This window comes from Gracilinanus agilis, chromosome 4 (assembly GCF_016433145.1).
Source record: "Gracilinanus agilis isolate LMUSP501 chromosome 4, AgileGrace, whole genome shotgun sequence".
Lineage (NCBI taxonomy): Eukaryota > Metazoa > Chordata > Mammalia > Didelphimorphia > Didelphidae > Gracilinanus > Gracilinanus agilis.
The window spans coordinates 205,707,717-205,725,551 of record NC_058133.1 but is presented as its reverse complement, the minus strand read 5'-3'; the positions used below and the strand labels follow the sequence as shown (position 1 = coordinate 205,725,551).

The 17,835-nt window shown below is 38.6% G+C and overlaps 1 protein-coding gene across 1 annotated transcript in view; it reads right to left on the bottom strand.

Annotated features, from left to right (window-relative positions):
• Positions 1-17,835, bottom strand: part of TANC2 (tetratricopeptide repeat, ankyrin repeat and coiled-coil containing 2) — a 664,538-nt gene that overhangs the window by 28,595 nt on the left and 618,108 nt on the right. Inside the window, exons 16-19 of the mRNA XM_044671962.1 lie at positions 13,968-14,090; positions 7,700-7,936; positions 3,945-4,130; positions 1,830-1,923 (exon numbers count right to left, since the gene is read on the bottom strand). Of these exons, the coding sequence (XP_044527897.1) occupies positions 1,830-1,923; positions 3,945-4,130; positions 7,700-7,936; positions 13,968-14,090 (640 nt within the window). The remainder of the gene's footprint in view (positions 1-1,829; positions 1,924-3,944; positions 4,131-7,699; positions 7,937-13,967; positions 14,091-17,835) is intronic.

Below are 17,835 nucleotides of genomic sequence, written 5' to 3'. Positions count from 1 at the left end.
CTGTGTTTGTTTCATGGTTTTCCCAGAGGCTTGAGCTACTTTGAGTCAGCTTTTCTACCACCCTTTTTGTGGCTGACCCAGTCTTCCCAGGGAAGATCTGCAAATATAGCACATCTCCAGGGTTGGTCTTGGGTTGAATTCATAGCCCTGAGGCTAGAAGGGAGGGGAACAGGGAGTATTCTGTCATCTTCCTTCTTTTCTGGATTGTCCCATGAGAAGTTTGTGAAAGCCTGTGGGTGGAAATTAAATCAGCCAGAGGATGACAGCTAGATAAAGGATGATGCTATTGGACAGAGTAGAACAACTGCAGAGAGAAGTGGGAGAGATCAAGATGTTCTAGGTACCTGATTTAGAAAACCTGTTATGTAAAATGACATCCCAAGTACTAGAGGAGATAGAGAAGGGCAATCCAGCTCAGTGAATTGACTATCGAGGTCATTTAGAGAGCCACAATCACCTTATGTAAAATATTCATCATTTATAAGACCTATTAAACTTGATTGATTATCTTAAAGGATTTTTCTTATGATTGGAGATAGGGCTTATGGCCACTACTGTGATTCTGTTTTATATGGCTCCCCAGCCTCCACCATCACCAGAAGCCCATCACTCTCTCAGTTTCACCAGTGGTGATAGAAACAGCTGGTAGCCCTAGAAATAATAGGCCTGTTTGTGTGTTTGGCAGTACTTTGGGTGGGGGAGGGTTCACATGCTGTTACTACAGACAACAGAATCTGCTTTCTTTAGCTGAGTCACAAAACTAGTAGACCAATGGCTACAGCTGTTATGGGAAGATCATTTTCTTGAGGGCTCCAGACTTCTTCAGGGCCAGGCTTTTATGGCAGGTCATTTTATCTGCCTGCATCTGGTCTTACAAAAAAGAAGGGATGACAAAAAAGCAAATTCTTGAGCTAGGGACCATTCCTCAGGCTGTTAGCAGTGAAATAATTTAGTTATTTTGCTCTGGGAGGAAATTTCTTATTCTAGTAAGCCAGCATGGCTTTTACATGGGCTCTCATTTCTAATAACATCCTGATCTTAAATCAAAATGACATTCTCCTTGCTTAGGGCAATAGCTCCTCAAAACTGACCATCTGAACATATGCATGCTTCTTCTGGCAGATAGAAGGAGGCATGTCTATGGTGAAACCTTGGTTTTCATGGACCTGGCTTCTAACACATACCACAAAGGTTACTGACTTAGTGGCACCTAAGTTGACATTTGTTTTTCTAAAGAGGTTAAAAGCAAAAGCCTCCTTGTGCAGCAAAGCTCAGCTAATACAATAAACTATTCTGCCACAGACTGATGAGAAAAGAGAAAAGGGAATGGGTTTAAGATATGCATCAGATTTTTCTTGAATAGCTTAATTTCCACATAGAGATCCAACATGACAAGGAACACTAATGGCTAGAAGAGGGACTATTTTAACATTCAGATTTATAATTGAAGATGGAGGGTTATTTTCATAGGGAAAATATTTTCTTTACTACCTACTTGAAGGGAATAAAGAAAGAAAAAATGAACAGACAATTCTTTACCATTCTAATCTGGCACAGTGAAGAGTAACTTTTAGTCTCTCAAAAATATATGGAAATAGCAGGGAAAAATCACACAAAGATCACTGGCAATGGGATTAGGATAATTCCTAAAGGAGTAAAAGTGAAAGTGAATCCTTTTGGGGTTTCAGCCACTGTGACTACCAAGGTGACCTATCACTCTCCAACACAAAGTTGTATGGTAAAGCAGGAGGATTAGAGATAAAAGAGGCTCCAGACAAACATGACCCAGGGATAAGAGGGGGCTAAGCAAGAATGCCCATAGAAGTTACCTGTTTCTCCCCAGAGGCTGTCAAAGCTATTGATCTGGGCTCGTTCTACTTCTTCTTCATCTTTTTCTGGAAGATCTAGCAGGTAGGAGACAATCTGAAATAAAATATTATATCAGATCAAACTTGATGGTGATAGGGGTTGTTAACAACTTAATAACTTGATCCTTTGAATAAGGAGTGCCAGATGAACCTAGTGGCATCCAGAATGGAGTGACCCTCCCACTGTTACAAGTAGTTAGAACCTGTGATCATGAGAAAAGCCAACCAAGAGTCACTATATAATGGATCAGTAATTTTCAAATCTTCTAGAACATAAATTACACATCTAGTATGTGTCTCTTACAGACACAGATTCTTCTAATTTTATATTGAATCATATACACAATATTTTTTTGTGAAAATGGGAAAGGGAAATTAAAGATTTGGAGAAATAAGAGGCTAAAATTCTTCAGAGTAATGAACCAAGCAGCTTGATTATTAAGAGTAAAAGCAAAATAGTTGTTAATAAAAACAACAAAGCACATTCAGCTTCTTAGGCATATAGGTGTACTGGAGATCACAGGATCTAGACCTGGAATGGATTTTAGAGGCCATCTGGTTCAAACTTCTCTTTTTACAGATGAGCAACTGAGGTCCAAGGCTATTTAGGGCCATGACTATGGTTATTCAGGGAGTAGATAAGAGAGATGATATATGAATCCAGGTCCTGAGACTCCAGCACCAGCGTTCTTTCCATCTCCCATTTAATGCTCTCCTGCTGATACATTAAGTCAGTTGCTAAGGTTGGCTATGTTAATAAGGAATTTCTATGGCTACGAAAATGGGGACTGCAATAATTTTCAAGCTGGAAGCAAAAGTCTCATTATTAAATTCCACTACAATGAATGCATTCTCTATTATACCTGTTACTGGAGGAGAGCTCCATTGTACATCTTTATGATATTGCTCAGCTATTCAGACATCTGCTGGACTTAATTCTGACTTTTTACTTCAGAGATCTACAAACCCCTCTATGAATCTCCCCAGAAGCTGGTGTCATTGGCTCACTAGATTATCTAAGACCAATAAGTATTATGGTTCTTCCTCAGTTGGTAAAACCCATGCCATTTTTTTTGCCAGTTTCCCAAAATTACAGTACAATAAAAACTAAATCAATCCCAGATAAGGGTAAAGTCTGAATTATGCAATACTTCTAAAGGAATGGCAGATGCCCTTAGACTGACTGAGTGATAGGTGAAATCATCATTACAAACCTGGTAGGCAAGGGAAGATGCTTTCAACCTGCAGCTTATTCACAATGTGGTTAACAGATATGTGAATAAAGGAGAGGAAATTCATACATATTAACACATGATAATTTTTATGACTGGCAAAGATTAATTTGGAAAAACTATCCTAATATATGTATTGAGGAAACTAGAAAATCAGTATCACAGTGGCATACTGTACATATTACTAGTTCTAGAAGGCATGCTGGTGACTAAATATGTTCACTGTAAAAGACCAGGAGGGAAAGAAAGGGGGTAAGGGGAAGAAACTTGCTCTTCTTTGCTGTCTCAGTTTCTAGGGTGGCTGTCCTAATAATTCCAAGTTCCATAAAAGTTTCATTTATGAATGCTACTGATTTGAGAATTAATTTTAAGTCCAAGTAGTGAAATAATTGGGCATTTTTATAAGTAACTCTTCATAGGAAAGAGTTCTTCCTATGTCCTATCATTATGTGATAGGACAGAAGTAAGAAACTGCTTTTCAGGAATATCAAAAACCAAAGCAGTAATACTCTCTTACTAAGGATTCAACTACATTCTGGGCTCAGCGTTTCTTAGCCTTGATAAGATATGAATTCAGTGGAGACCAACTCTCCCAGTACAGTTCTACCAGTTAATGGCACAGGCTGAGGGCCCATATTTGCTGGAATTACCAGAACAAGTGTTTATGACAATGAAGTGGCTTATGGGGTCTAACCAGTTTATCACAACAGTACCTCGTTGTGAAGGTAACATAATATCTTTGATTTGGTTTACAACCTCCTAATAATGTAGTCCTTTTACCCAAATTCCTACCTTTCAGGTCAATGGTACCCACAGAATAAACCCTTGGCACCCCATTTCTTACCTCTGTATAGCCCATGCTGGCTGCGGCAATGAGGGCTTGTTGAATGGCATGGCTTTTCTTAAACACCCCTTGCTGCTGGCCAGCCATTGTCCAGTCACACTGAATCAAGAACTTGACAACCTCCAGATGGCCTCTGAGTGCAGCATGAACCAGTGCACACTGCCCATTTTTGTCCAAGTGATCCACCTAAGATGGAGGAGACATCAGGAGACTAAGACTTGTGGCTGAGAAGTCAGAGCTTTGACAGTTCTTAGGACTGTGTTCCCAGTCTGGTCAGAGAAGCATAATAAGGCATTTTTTGGCATCGCCCTACCTCAATCACTGAACTAATCACTGAATGGAAGATGCTTTGTCTCTCTAGTTAGGCAATCTGTTAGACGCAACTATGCTAAATTTTCCTCCCAACAGATAAGCCCCTAATCATACAGTTGTTTTCACAGTAAAACAAAAACAATCTCTTTTCTAGCATTTTTGTTTTCCTGAGGCAAGCTCCTTTATCCTTAAACAGTTTCTTTTAAATTAAAATTTGATAGATTGTAGCTGATGGAACCAGATTAAAATAAAATAGTCTGAAACCACAGCGAAGAAAGAACATTCTGAGTTTCTCAGTTTATGGCTTTTCAAAACAAAGCATTTTATACCATGAATTACTCATTAGACAGAGAGGTCAGCCAGCCTTGTGGCTCAGACCACTTTGCCTCCCTGTGGGAAAGAAAGATGGTCACTGCTCTCCATTCATAGTCCTGAGGATCTAGTCAAACTGGCAGAGGGCACCAAGAGTTCAATGTATCAGGCTCCCATAGCAGGATCTTTGAATTTAGTGTTGTTTAAAGGGCCAGGTAGTACTGTAATGTCAAAAGGAGATAGCCCTTGCTCTCAAGAACTCCTTCTAATTGGAGGAAAGGCAGGTTTAGCTATAGAGTGGATGAAAAGGCTTGGAGGTCCTAAACAGGTGGGAAAAAAGGGCAAATTGGCAAACTCTAACAGTTCTTAGGGTACAATGATGTGTAAGTTCTATAAGGCACAGGGGGTGCCTAAAGAGACTTACCCATCACCACTGTGAAGAGAGAAGTGGAGCCAAGGGTTAGAGTAAAGTAAAGATACTGGTTCTCTTTAGGCAGGGGTTCAGTGTCTAGTCAAATGGGCAAAGGGGAAAGAGGGAACTGGCAGAAAGGTTAAGAGTGGGATCTGGATGCCTTGAGTTAGGGGAGAAGGAAAGGCAGATTTTATACATGGTACTGATTTTGGCTAAGACCTTCCAACTGTTTCTATGGACCCAGGGGGCAGAGGGGAGGGGAAAGAGTGACACAGCAGACAAAATTGTTTATGGGATCTTAGGTTACCAAGAGAGGTATATTGTTTGGGAAGAGGGAAGCTGAAGGAGAGGAGGTCGGTCTTGTTGTTGGTCTCAAGAACAGCTCAACTCTGGGGAGTAAAGATGGCAAAGGCAAGGCTGGGAGACTTTAGGGGATTGAAAATTTGGACAACCAAACAATGTGGGAAATGAAATGAGGAAGTAACAAGAGACACATAAAATAATAAGTGGTTGGGAAGGCATGACTATGTAGCTACAGAGGTTCAAAAGCATGACTATGTAGCTACAGAAACTCTATACAAATAAATAGGAAGAAAGTCAAAGCTGCATATAGCACTGGGCCTGGAGTCAGGAAGATTTGGTTGGAATTGGACCTAATGGGTCCAATTTACTAGTTGTGTGACTCTGGACAAATCACCTATATAACTCATATTTGCCCCAGTTTCCCAATTATAAAATGGGGATAAAAATAGCACCTATCTCATAGGGTAAAGATTAGATGAGATTACTTATAAAGAGCTTAGCACAATGTCTGACACATAGTAGGTATTTAAAAATGCTTATTCACCTCCCTTTCCCTAAGACAAGAGCCCAAGTACTTTGAAATTATGCTAGAAAGTCTCAGGTCCAACCTCCTCCCTGATCTTTCATTAGCAAGGGCATCACATTTCTCAGAACAAACTACCAATACTGGCTTTCCAAAGAGGTCATTTCCATGTCTTATGTTTCACAATGAAACCACTTAAATTCATAGTTTGCTCTCAGAGCTGAAACAAAACTTTTTGAAAAACCACAAACTGTTTCCAGAAGCCTATGATATTGGTATGACCAGCAATTTTCTTTTCACCAAATGTCTGAAACTAGATTCAGTTGCACCAATGACTTTTCAAACACCAAAAAGTAAACACACAATCAGAAGAAATTCTCAGAGAATTACACTGAATGATTAAAGTGTGCTTTGTTTTGTGGAAACACTTCTAGGTGTCATGAGTAGACTTTTAAGAAGTTTAATCTTTGGGGCGTAGTGGGGGACAGCTGGGAAGCTCAGTGGATTGAGAGCCAGGCCAAGACACAGGAGGTCCTAGGTTCAAATCTGGCCTTAGACACTTCCCAGCTGTGTGACCCTGCGCAAGTCACTTAACCCCATATTGCTTAGCCCTTACCACTCTTCTGCCTTAGGCTCCAAGACAGAAGGTTTAATTAAAAAAAAAAAAAAAAAGAATTCTTATCTTTGGTCAGGATTCTATTACTTGAGATCCATTAAGCTTTTCCTAGGTAAGGAGGTAATCTGATATCAGGTGATCCAGGCTATTTTTCTATTTTCATAGATGGCTTCTTTCTTCTTTATACTCAGTGTGATAATATTACTGAAAGGATCGGTTTTAAAAAATTTTTAAATTTATTTATTTATGCCAAAACAAACCCAGAAACTACATGAACATAATTATGAAACACTTTTTATACAAATAAAGTCAGATTTAAATAACTGGAGAAATATTAATTGTTCATGAGTGGACAGAGCTAATATAATTAAATTAACAATCCTATCCAAACTAATATACTTATTCAATGCTATTCCAGTTAAATTACCAAATAATTATTTTATTGAACTAGAAAATTTAATAACAAAATTCATTTGGAAAAACAAAAGGTCAAGAATATCAAAGCAATTAATGGAAAAAATGTAAAAGAAGGAAGCTTAGCAATACCAGATTTTGAACTATATTATAAAGTAGTGATTATCAAAACTATCTAGTACTAAATAAGAAATAGTAAAGTAGATCAATATAGGACCATTTCTTAAAACCTCCTATTGTGTCTGATGAAGACTTACTTCTAGCAAGAGTAGCAGGGCCAGTTCTGTCATTTTCTTATTGTTGCCCATGTTCACATTATTAGAATCTTCAATAAATGGTTTCTTTGCAGGAATCTTTTAAGGGAGGGAGAGGAATATGCAGTTGACACTTTACTGTCTCCTATGAAGCCTCCTCATTTTCTTACCTTGTTCAGTAAGAAATGTCCTTATCTGTAGGATAAATAAGTGACTGCTCAGCCTGTTCCTTGGAGACTTTTTGGAGTTACTAGTTAATATAGTTTTCCAACTGCCTTTCAGAGGCCTTTATTAGAAATGTGTAGAACACTGTGAGGTGGTAGGGAAAACATGATGCATCCATTGCCAGCAACACCCCTAATCTGACCTTAAATTGGGTATACTGTGTGTAACATGGAGATGGCAGGGTGGAATTCCTGTAAGATACAGGGTCAAGCCTCAACCCAGAATTCCAGGGGGCCCATCTCCATGTTACATGTAGTCCTTCAGCCCCATGTAAGACAGCAAGGCATCTATTGGAATGATATTGAATCCTTTCAAATAGAAAGGAAAAAGGAAGGAAGACAGATGTAGCTACAGTAGTCACTGAAGCAAATTCAGAAACATTACCTTGGCTCGTCTTTTGCAGAGCAGCACAACAATGCTTAGGAATCCAGCTGCTGCAGCATATCCTAGAGGAGTAAGGCCACTTTCTGAAGCGGCATCTACATTAGCCCCAAACTCCAATAGAAGGGCTACCATCTCTGTATAACCAAGGTGTGACTGGACACACAAGATTGGGGCATTATTCAAAACCTCTGTCCGGTAATTGATGTTGGCACCTCCCAAAATCAGCAACCGACTGACCTGAAAAGCCAAAACAAAGAAAGCAATTAGTTCAGGCCCTTCCAGGGCAGTGCCAATACTGACTTCTTGTTTTAATACAACTTTTCCCAAGATTAATCTATTAGTTCTCTACTGGCTATGTTTGGCACTAAATGACCTGATTCTTAATAAGAAAAATAGAAACAGATTTCTCTGAATCCATTTAGGCACATGAGGGTTAGGTTTAAGAGAATGTTGGATCTTTTTACCTTTTCTCTCCTCCTGTCATATGCCACGACCACAGAGGGAGGGTTAAGCTATAACTCAGAATATATTTTCTCTTAGAAGCAATGCTGTAAGGGGCAGCTGGATAGCTCAGTGGATTGAGAGCCAGGTCTAGAGATGGGAGGTCTTAGGTTCAAATCTGATCTCAGACATTTCCTAGTTGTGTGACCCTGGGCAAGTCACTTCACCCCCATTGCCTAGCCCTTAATGCTCTTCTGCCTTGGAACTGAGACATGGTATTGATTCTAAGACAGAAGGTAAGGGTTTAAAAAAAAAAAAAGCAATGCTAAAATGGCAGGGAGGTGAAGCTAAAATAGAGTATTAGTACTATAATTTGGTTACACTATTGGTTACAAAGGCTTTTTTGTGGGAACCTATCCATTATTTTTAGCATTGTTTCTATGAGAAATGTGTTTCGAGTTCCACAAAAATAACCTCTAAATGAATTTCTGGAATATAGGCTGGAAACTACCTACACTTTCCCTTGATAACATCTTGCTCAACTGCTAAATTTCAAAAATGTGTAGCTGCTAAAGTATTTTCTATTTTATCTTCTATACTGTAAGGGTTGATGGGTAGATATGTGGTGAACTGAATCAATTATATTATAAGCTTATTTAAATATCTGAAAGCAGAGTTAAGAGTATGTTATTCAGGGGGCAGCTAGGTAGCCCAGTGGATTGAGAGCCAGGTCTAGGGACAGGAGGTCCTGGGTTCAACTGTGGCTTCAGACACTTCCTATTATGTCTTTCAGGCACAGATACTAGAGTGATTTGCCATTTCTTTCTGTAGTTCATTTTATAGAGGAGGAAAAGCAAAGGAAGAAGTGGAAAGTCCTAGATTGTTATCAGATAAGGGAATTCAGAGTTCTTAAAAATGGAGATTGTGTTTTTGAGTGATGGAGAGATCAAGGGTATGACCATCTTTGGGTATGGCTGAGGTGGAGTGGAGAAGTAGGTCGTGGGAAATGAATAGGTTGAGGAACTAGGAGGTTAGGGTGTTTGAAAGACTATTAATATATGTTATAGTCCTTTAATAGGAGAGTTGAGTGGGGGAGAGAAAGATTGTGAATCAGCTACTGAACTCACTGAGGAAGTGGAGTAACCTGGAAGTCTGCAAATACTAGCTATCATTATTTTGAGTGGGTGGAAGATGTAGAGTGTATGAAACTGAAAGGAGGTGAGAATACTGAGTCATAGTGGTAGAGGGAGAACCTGGAAGTGGTCATGGGGATCAAAAAGTATCCCAACAGGGGCAGCTGGGTAGCTCAGTGGAGTGAGAGTCAGGCCTAGAGACAGGAGGTCCTAGGTTCAAATCTAGCCTCAGCCACTTCCCAGCTGTGTGACCCTGGGCAAGTCACTTGACCCCCATTGCCCACCCTTACCAATCTTCCACCTATGAGACTATACACCGAAGTACAAGGCTTTAAAAAAAAAAAAGTATCCCAACACCATTTGGATCAGTCAATTGAGGTGAATAAAAATGTAACCAGGGATGAAAACCATGCCCTCAGTGGGCAGTCAGATTATGGTGACTGCCAAAAGATGGAAGGAGTGGGAAAGGAAAGAATTTAAGATGAAAACAAATTTGTTGTTTATGGAGCAGCCGTTTCAGAGGGTTCAGCAGAAGGAGTGGCTTGGGACTTTGGGGTGGGTGGGTGGAGAGGAATGGCAATAATAAACTGGATAATGGAGGATGGGGAATGAGGTTTTGATGATGATCTACAGGGGTTCAGATATGTAGTGTATGACTTGGTGTGAATATGTTAATCATTAACTAATAGGCAAATCTCCTCTTCCAAGGGAAGACTGGAGATGAGGAAGGAAATACATACAGCATAGGTTGGAAGGCATGTGGTTAAATGGAAGCTCATCACCCACTATTTCTCTACCCCTTTTCCCTCCAGAGGACAAAATTCTGGCAGGGGGCAGTGGAGCAAGGGATAGAAGTTGTGCCTTTTCGGGAGACAAGCCAGAAGATGTGAAGCAGGAGATGAAAGCTTCTACCTTCTCTCACTTCCGGAGGCTAGTGCAGCAGGAGGTGGATTCTAATTTTTCTATTATGCTAATTGTTTCTTCTTCAGGTCATAAATTCTGCCATTTGTTCCCTTTTAACTTTTTTCAAGATTCTGATTTCTCTCTTGTACCATTCAGGAACAGTCTGTTGTGGTTCCAGGTTCTCTAGGGAATCCACAGAATTCTCTTTCTGTATTGGTTCAATCTCCTTTGTCTTAACATGTTTAGAAAATTTGTGACCATTTAAGTTTCTTGATAGTCACATTCCCTTCTGATTCATGGTTTATTTATCTCTCTGTGCTTTAGGTTTTTTTTTAAACCCTTAACTTCAGTGTATTGTCTCATAGGTGGAAGAGTGGTAAGGGTGGGCAATGGGGGTCAAGTGACTTGCCCAGGGTCACACAGCTGGGAAGTGTCTGAGGCCGGATTTGAACCTAGGACCTCCCGTCTCTAAGCCTGGCTCTCAATCCACTGAGCTACCCAGCTGCCCCTGCCCTAGGTTTTTAATTGAGTTTCCTTCCTTCTGTGCTTTTTGGTGGTTTTTAGTCATTTTTCCCATTTGTATTCTTTTATTGCTCATTTTCAGACTTTCATCTTTGATGTTAGGTTTACTCTTAGGGTTGGATCTCAAAAGTTGTCTCAGCCTCCTTCTGCAAGTAACTTCTGATGATTGAAGCCTGGCAAGGCCTTAAACCATGAAACCTTGCCCTAGATCCTTTCTTTGGTTCTCTACCTGAGCATGGCAGCCCTAATCAGAGTATAATATCTCTTATACAATTCTCTTCCCTGGAAATGGCTGAGCAGAAGTGAGACATGTGCTTGCTGCCATAGAATTCTAGAGCTGAGGGACAGGAAGGGTTTGACATCAGGAAATGTAGCACAAGTCCTGAAATTTCTAAGTGATCCCAGAGAAGGGTCATACTCCCAGAGTGATCATGCCTCTTGGGTGTATATATTGGGACGGTGCAGGAGGGGTAGTTGTGTAGTCAGTTATTTAGGAATTAGCATTTGGCATCGCTAATTTATAAGGTTTTTACCTTAGGATTTTTAGTCTGTGGAGCCAGTTTTAATTGCTCTACTTATGGTACATAACTCTTTTTTTAGATTTTTTTGGATGATGAGTAATTTTTTGGATAGTAGGTAATGGGGAAAATGTCAAGTCCTTATTATGCCAACTTTTGTCTGAAATATGTAGGTAGGCATGGACATTGATTTGGGATGTGCTTATAAATAGTTCTTTCTGAAGCACTGCCTTCACAGAAGTGTTTCCTACTTATATGCTATCCCACCTATAAGTAATAAGGCAACCACAATTCTTCATTTTTTTCCTTTTTTAGAAAATCATTCCATCTAGCCAGTCTTCAAGCATTTCTTCTAACATTTTGGGAAGCAATTGGTAATTGTTTAGATTCCGAACTTTTTTCAGTCACATAAGTTCTAAAGGAATATTTTTCTCTTCGGCTGTCTTATCATCTCTCTTTGATATCTGAGATTTTAGAATGTTATCTTCCTGTTTTGTAGGTATATCCAAATTAGCAAGAAGTAAAACATTCATTCAAATGTTCCACAGCTGGCTGCAATAGGGATCTGTTTTCTGATGAGCCTCCAAAGAATACAACCTGAGCTGATTTTTACTTGTGGGCACTGGATGGCTAAAAGAAAGAAAGGTTCATACAGGTGGCTGAGATCTGTTTAAGAGATGACTCTGCAGGATTCTACTCTTTTCCCTCCAAAAAATAAAACTATTAAGAGTCACCTGCCAAGTTAAGTAAGTCACAAGATTTGCCCCATTATGTGATTTTTCCATCTTTTTCTACCTCTTCCTTGATATCTTAATTTCTATCCTCATTAAAGACAATTTTTCTTTTGGAATAATTTTCTCATTCATTGCTTTCTACATAGATTTCAACATCAACATTACTTTCTACTAGCATGATTTGGCTTGTCATGATATCATGACTTTTTGCTGTTTTTACAATCTACTCTGATAGTTCCCACATATAATATTGTTTTCTTAGCCTTCTTAGTCCTCATGGCCACTGTTGCTATCTCTGACCCTGTCACTGCTACTGCAATCCCAACAGTCTTAATTGGGCCTCAGCCTTTCTCCCTCTGCCTCTTGATGAGCCTGCCCCTGTTGCCTAGCCCTTGGAAAGAGGAGGGGAGGGGGACAAAGAGAAAATCATTGGCTTGCCCTGCTATTGCTGCTTCCATTGAGATAAAATAGCCTTTTGCAGAAATCAGCCATGTAGGAATGGAGAAGTCTGTTTAAAAAAAAATTAAAACAAGTTCTAATATTTTCTTCTTACACTCCTATGTATCATTTTGTATACCACCTGGGGTACTTTGGAGACCATTGCTATAGAGCTGTTTTGATGAACCCCCACATGTCAGAGGGGTGTAGTAGAATATTTGTTAGTTAATTAGGAATTAATTAGGAAATAGGATATTGTTGTTGATAGATGGATAAGGGAGAGTTGAGAGGGTTGGATTTCTTTAAGCCAGAATGGAATCTCATAGATGACCCATGGATAGAAAGATAGATATTTGGGGATTTAGTTAGATAGAGTAGAATAAGGATCACTCTTAGTGATCACAAAGAAATCCCTTGTGGGATAGATTTGGGAGTTGGTTTAGTTAAGATAATTTTAGAGTCAGGGAATTACAATTCCTAAACTTCCTATTTCAATATTTCCAATTTCCTTTTCCTATCACTGTTCCCACAGAGGTAAATATAATAAATAGATTTTTGTAGAAGATTTATCTTCACTCAAGTCTTTTCAACTACTGGTCCACCAAACTCTCAACCATCAACTCCCAACAACTAAATCTGTTTATAGTCTAGCAATAGGCTATTATATCTTCAATTTACAACTGAAAAAAAAAAACCCAAATAATAGGGAACTGCTCCATTCCCCTTTTCCACAACGCTTGAGGGAATTTTTTTCACATGCCCCACTTCTCTGCCCAGCAGCTCAATGTGAGCACTTCCTCCCTCCCCTGTCTGGGATAATGAGGTGGGGCTCACAGGAGGTTTGAGGGTGCAGATCAGGCGCATAACTGCCAAAAGATTTGCCAACACTTCTATAGAGTATATAGAATAAGATGTTATACCTGATGAGAAGATCTAGTCATTATATTCATAGATAGATAATAAAGCATTTTTTCTTTTTAAATTAAAAAGTTATTCTGAAAGTAACAAACACCAAATAAGACGGGCATTTCTATATATAAAGTAGGACAAAAAAGATGTATGCATGAATATGTGAATCTCTATTATGTGCAACTTGCTTTTCTTTAAAAATATCTAATTTAACATAACTTTCGACACAGACCTGCTGGTCTATTTTATCTGTATTTTTACAAAGTCTTTTAATAATACTCTTTTTTTTCTTCTTTTTTTGGGGGGGTATTCTTTCTCTTCTCCTATTTTCCCATTGGGAAAAAAAGAAAAACAAAAATAAAACTCTGATAACAAGCCATTTCTTAGAGTCTGGGCCAGCTGTGGCATTCTCCTTATCATTTCACTAAGAGGCTGAATAATAAGAGAATGTCTCAGACACTCCAGACAGCTAATTATGAATGTAGAAAAAAGAAAAATGGGAGATGACAGGAAATGCATACTCAGTAGAGTAAACGATTAGAGAGCAAAAAAGAGAATGGATTAAATGAAAAATAATTTTTGAAAAGAGTAGAAAGCTGGACAGACCATTACCCATAATAGAAACAGAAAACTTTTCATATGAACTCTTTGAAGAATTTGCTTTGGTTACCTTTATATTTGGAGTATAGAGATTTCGTAAAGACGACAATGCCATGGAAAGACCTTCAGTACTATATGAGATCCAGAGACCTTGGAGTATAGAGGATGATACCCCAACTTTTTTACTTAAACCCTGAAAAAGAAATATTGAGAAATTCAAGCTTCTGATTCAGATGAAGCATGTTCAGCAATGAGTTAGTGACCTTCAGGATTTGGCACTAGAGAGAAGAGCATCACCCTGAAAATCATTGTTCTCAAAAAACTACTAAAATGACTTATCTGTTCCTCAGCTTGACTTGTACAAAGGATTATCCCTTTAGTTATGTGTAGAAGAAAAGGCCCTCTGTCATGGGTTAGAGAACAACAAATCCACAGGGTGTATTAATTTGATTTTATAGAGATGTATTTAATTCCTCCATATGTGTTCCATTATTTTTCTTGAATAAATATTTTAACAAGATGGGCTGGTCTCATATATATATATGTATATATATATATATACACACACATGTATATGTGTATATGTGTGTGTACATGGAGGCAAATATGAATATATCTGTAAGCACTGGGAAACAGCCTAAGACAGTGATGGGCAAACTTTTTAAAGAGGGGGCCAAAGGAAAGGAAATGCACATCTGTCAGTCTGTTTCTAAGGCAACTCTTTCGAAGTTTCACTGTATTGTATCATACTCATTGTATTCGTCAGATTAGAAATAATGTCACAAGGCTGGATAGAACATTTCAGGGGGCCTCATCTGGCCCGAGGGTGGTACTTTGCCCATCACTGGCCTAAGAGACTGAAGATAATCAAAAGAGTGGAGACAATGGAACAGGAATGAAATCACTCATGCATGTCTAGAGGGACTTGTCTTGACAAGGAGTAGGAAAATCTCTTCATGTGAGGAAGGGGTAAAGGGGGTAGTATCAGAGGCATCTGGATGCTATGATGTGAGGAAAGGGAGAGAAGAGGGAAGGGGAGGAGAACCATTGGAGGACTGAGGAAGGATGAAAAGATGTGGAAGAATGGGATAGTGAATGGATAAAAGAAATTGGATAGCAGCAATAAGGGTCCAGTTGAGGTTATAAGGTGTTTATTTATGTGTGTGTGTGTGTGTGTGTGTGTGTGTGTGTATTGTGTCAGTGGAAATTTGGGGTTCATTTGAGCTTTAAATATTTAGATATATGACATATACTTCCTGTGGACGTTTGGGGGACTTTGAAACTATGTTTCCCATGATTCAATGGGTTTCCTGTCTTACGTGGTGATGTGAGCCAACATAAAGCTTAAATAGAGAGGACTTGATTGGGATGCTCTCTTTGGTACAAGGCAGCAGGAGGGAGAAGGTAATGGCGGGCGATTTAAATTAAATAATAGCAGGCACATGGCCTTCTTATATTTTACCAACATGGCTCTAATTAAAATATTAATACTTCTATTTACATCTGTCTATATCTATTTTAATCATAACAATAAACATATACACACACACAAATATGATTTTATCAGTATAAGGAGCTCTCAGTAAGGAACTCCTTTTATCAATGAAGAGTAGCACCTTCCTTGCATCATCCAGCTTTATAGTGTTGCTTGGAGCACTGAGCTAATTAAGTGATTTGCTTGCCAAGAGTCAAACTACCAGTATGTGTCAGTGGCAGGATCTGAATTTAGTTCTTCCTGATTTTTTTTAACCTGTAATTTCTATATTGCCCAGGAGCACAGAGCTAGGGTCTCTCTGATTTTAGTCCAACTCTCCATCTACTATGTCATGCTCCCTTTTTCTTATTACATTTAAAAAATTATGAATTTAACAGATACCACCAAGCTCATTTCAAGGACAAAAATGAACATTGCATAGGAAAATTTAAAAACATAGAAAAAAATAAAATGAAATTCAAAAGGGAATATAGTTATATGAGTTCTTGTCATGGCAGGGCCAGTTACTCTAGAAACACCTACGTATCTATCTGTTTACTGTCATTTTTCCTGCTCTCTACTGCAGAAAGAAAAATTTCAAAATGGGAGAATAAGAAGGGATGCTGGAGGAGGAATGGAAAAGTTGGTACCAACTATTGCTGATCCTCCCATCCTGATGTTATTATAAAAACTCACTTAATTTGTGCTAATAGCCCATTTCAGATGACCTTATTTGGTAGATTAATTCATGTACAAAGAAATATATCAAAACCTTATGCAAAGGTATCACCAAACAGCAGTGTTGGTTTATCAAATAAGGCTTCATAATTCCAATTTTTGGGTGGAAGGATTCCAGGTGCTACTTTCAGTAGTAACACAGTCAGTAGTATATGGAGTTCATTCCACCTTGTAGCCTTACAAAGTTAAAAAACTATAGCATTTGGTGATGTAAAAAGGCCTTCCCTGAATAAAAGTGTACAATAAATGACTGAAATAGAAATGGAGATGCAGTAGTGATCAGGCAAGTTACTCAGGAAGGAACTTCTTGGCAAGGAAAAAGATCTAAGTTTCCAAAGTGAGGTGGCAAAGAGCTGTCACAGTGTCATTTTAGATTGTTCTGATGCACAATGAGACAACCAGAACAGAAGATGACACAGAGGCCATAGTTTACTGTTGTTTTCTACCTCTATGTCTGCCATTGTAAAATAACTCAGCTGTGAAAATACAGGAAACATTCAACCTACTATATTTAGTTAGTCCTAGACCATGTTTCACATCCCATCTAGTCATTTACTGGGATACTAGAACCTACCCAGCATGGACAACTTGCCTTCTGCCCTGCCTCCACTACTGTTTTGTGCTTCTGTTCTTATTCTCCTTATTTTCTACATCTTGCTCTTAACTCTGGGAACAAAAATCAAATCAATACTCTCATTGCTACTAGAAAAGGTGCAACAATTTAATGTCCTATGGCTCTGTTTACAATCTCTGATTGTCTACATTAGTAATTCTCAAGCTTTTTGATTTTGAGACTCCTTTATACTCTTAAAATTGGGAATACACTCTCTCAAAAGAGCTTTTGTACATACAGTAATATCTATTAAAATCTACCAGCTTAGAAATTAAAACATATTAGTAGTTTTGTGAAAATAGTTTTGATTTTGTGTTCTTCCTGAAAGGTTCTTAGAGACCTTTAAGGGTTTCTAGACCATACTTTGAGAACTGCTGTTCCAGACCAAAACTACATTCCCTGACTACACTCTCCTACATGTTTTGTATTTTTCCCATCAGAATATAAGCTCCTTGAGAACTGTACTTTGTATTCTCATTACCTAGCATAGTTCCTGGTACACAGAAGGCATATAATAAAAACTTGTTGATTGATTGACACAGATTGATGTTGCAGCTCACTATTACCCATTATGGTGATAGTAAGGAAAAGCTTTAGACCATAAATCTTAAATATACATGAATCAACAGAAACCAGGGGAATATTTGCATAATAGGCTGTTTGCTTTTATGACCTGAGAAAACTTCATTTCACTCTCACAACTCAAGTATAGACAAGATAGAACTGTATCAGAATATAGATACAAAATGCAAATAAATGCTAATGTCCAAATCCTGGATCTTGAATACTATGGAAGAAAATTACTGGGATATATAATAATTTGCACATGAGAACAGAAAAAGAACTATAAGGCCATGGCTAGTGGAAGAGCTCATCCGGATGTGTAAACCCATACCAATCCTGTCATATATCCTCTGCTAATGCATTCAATTCAATTAAAATGTATTAAGTGTTTACTGAGTTCATGGCACTGTGCATAGTATAACTGGTCTAGCTTTTTGAGAATTAAATGTACCGGTTTACTGACCATAGCATGGGCCTCTGCTGTGATACTACTTTATGCAGCCCTGACAGTAATGAATAATATTAAGAAACAACTGCAATGAGCTGCCC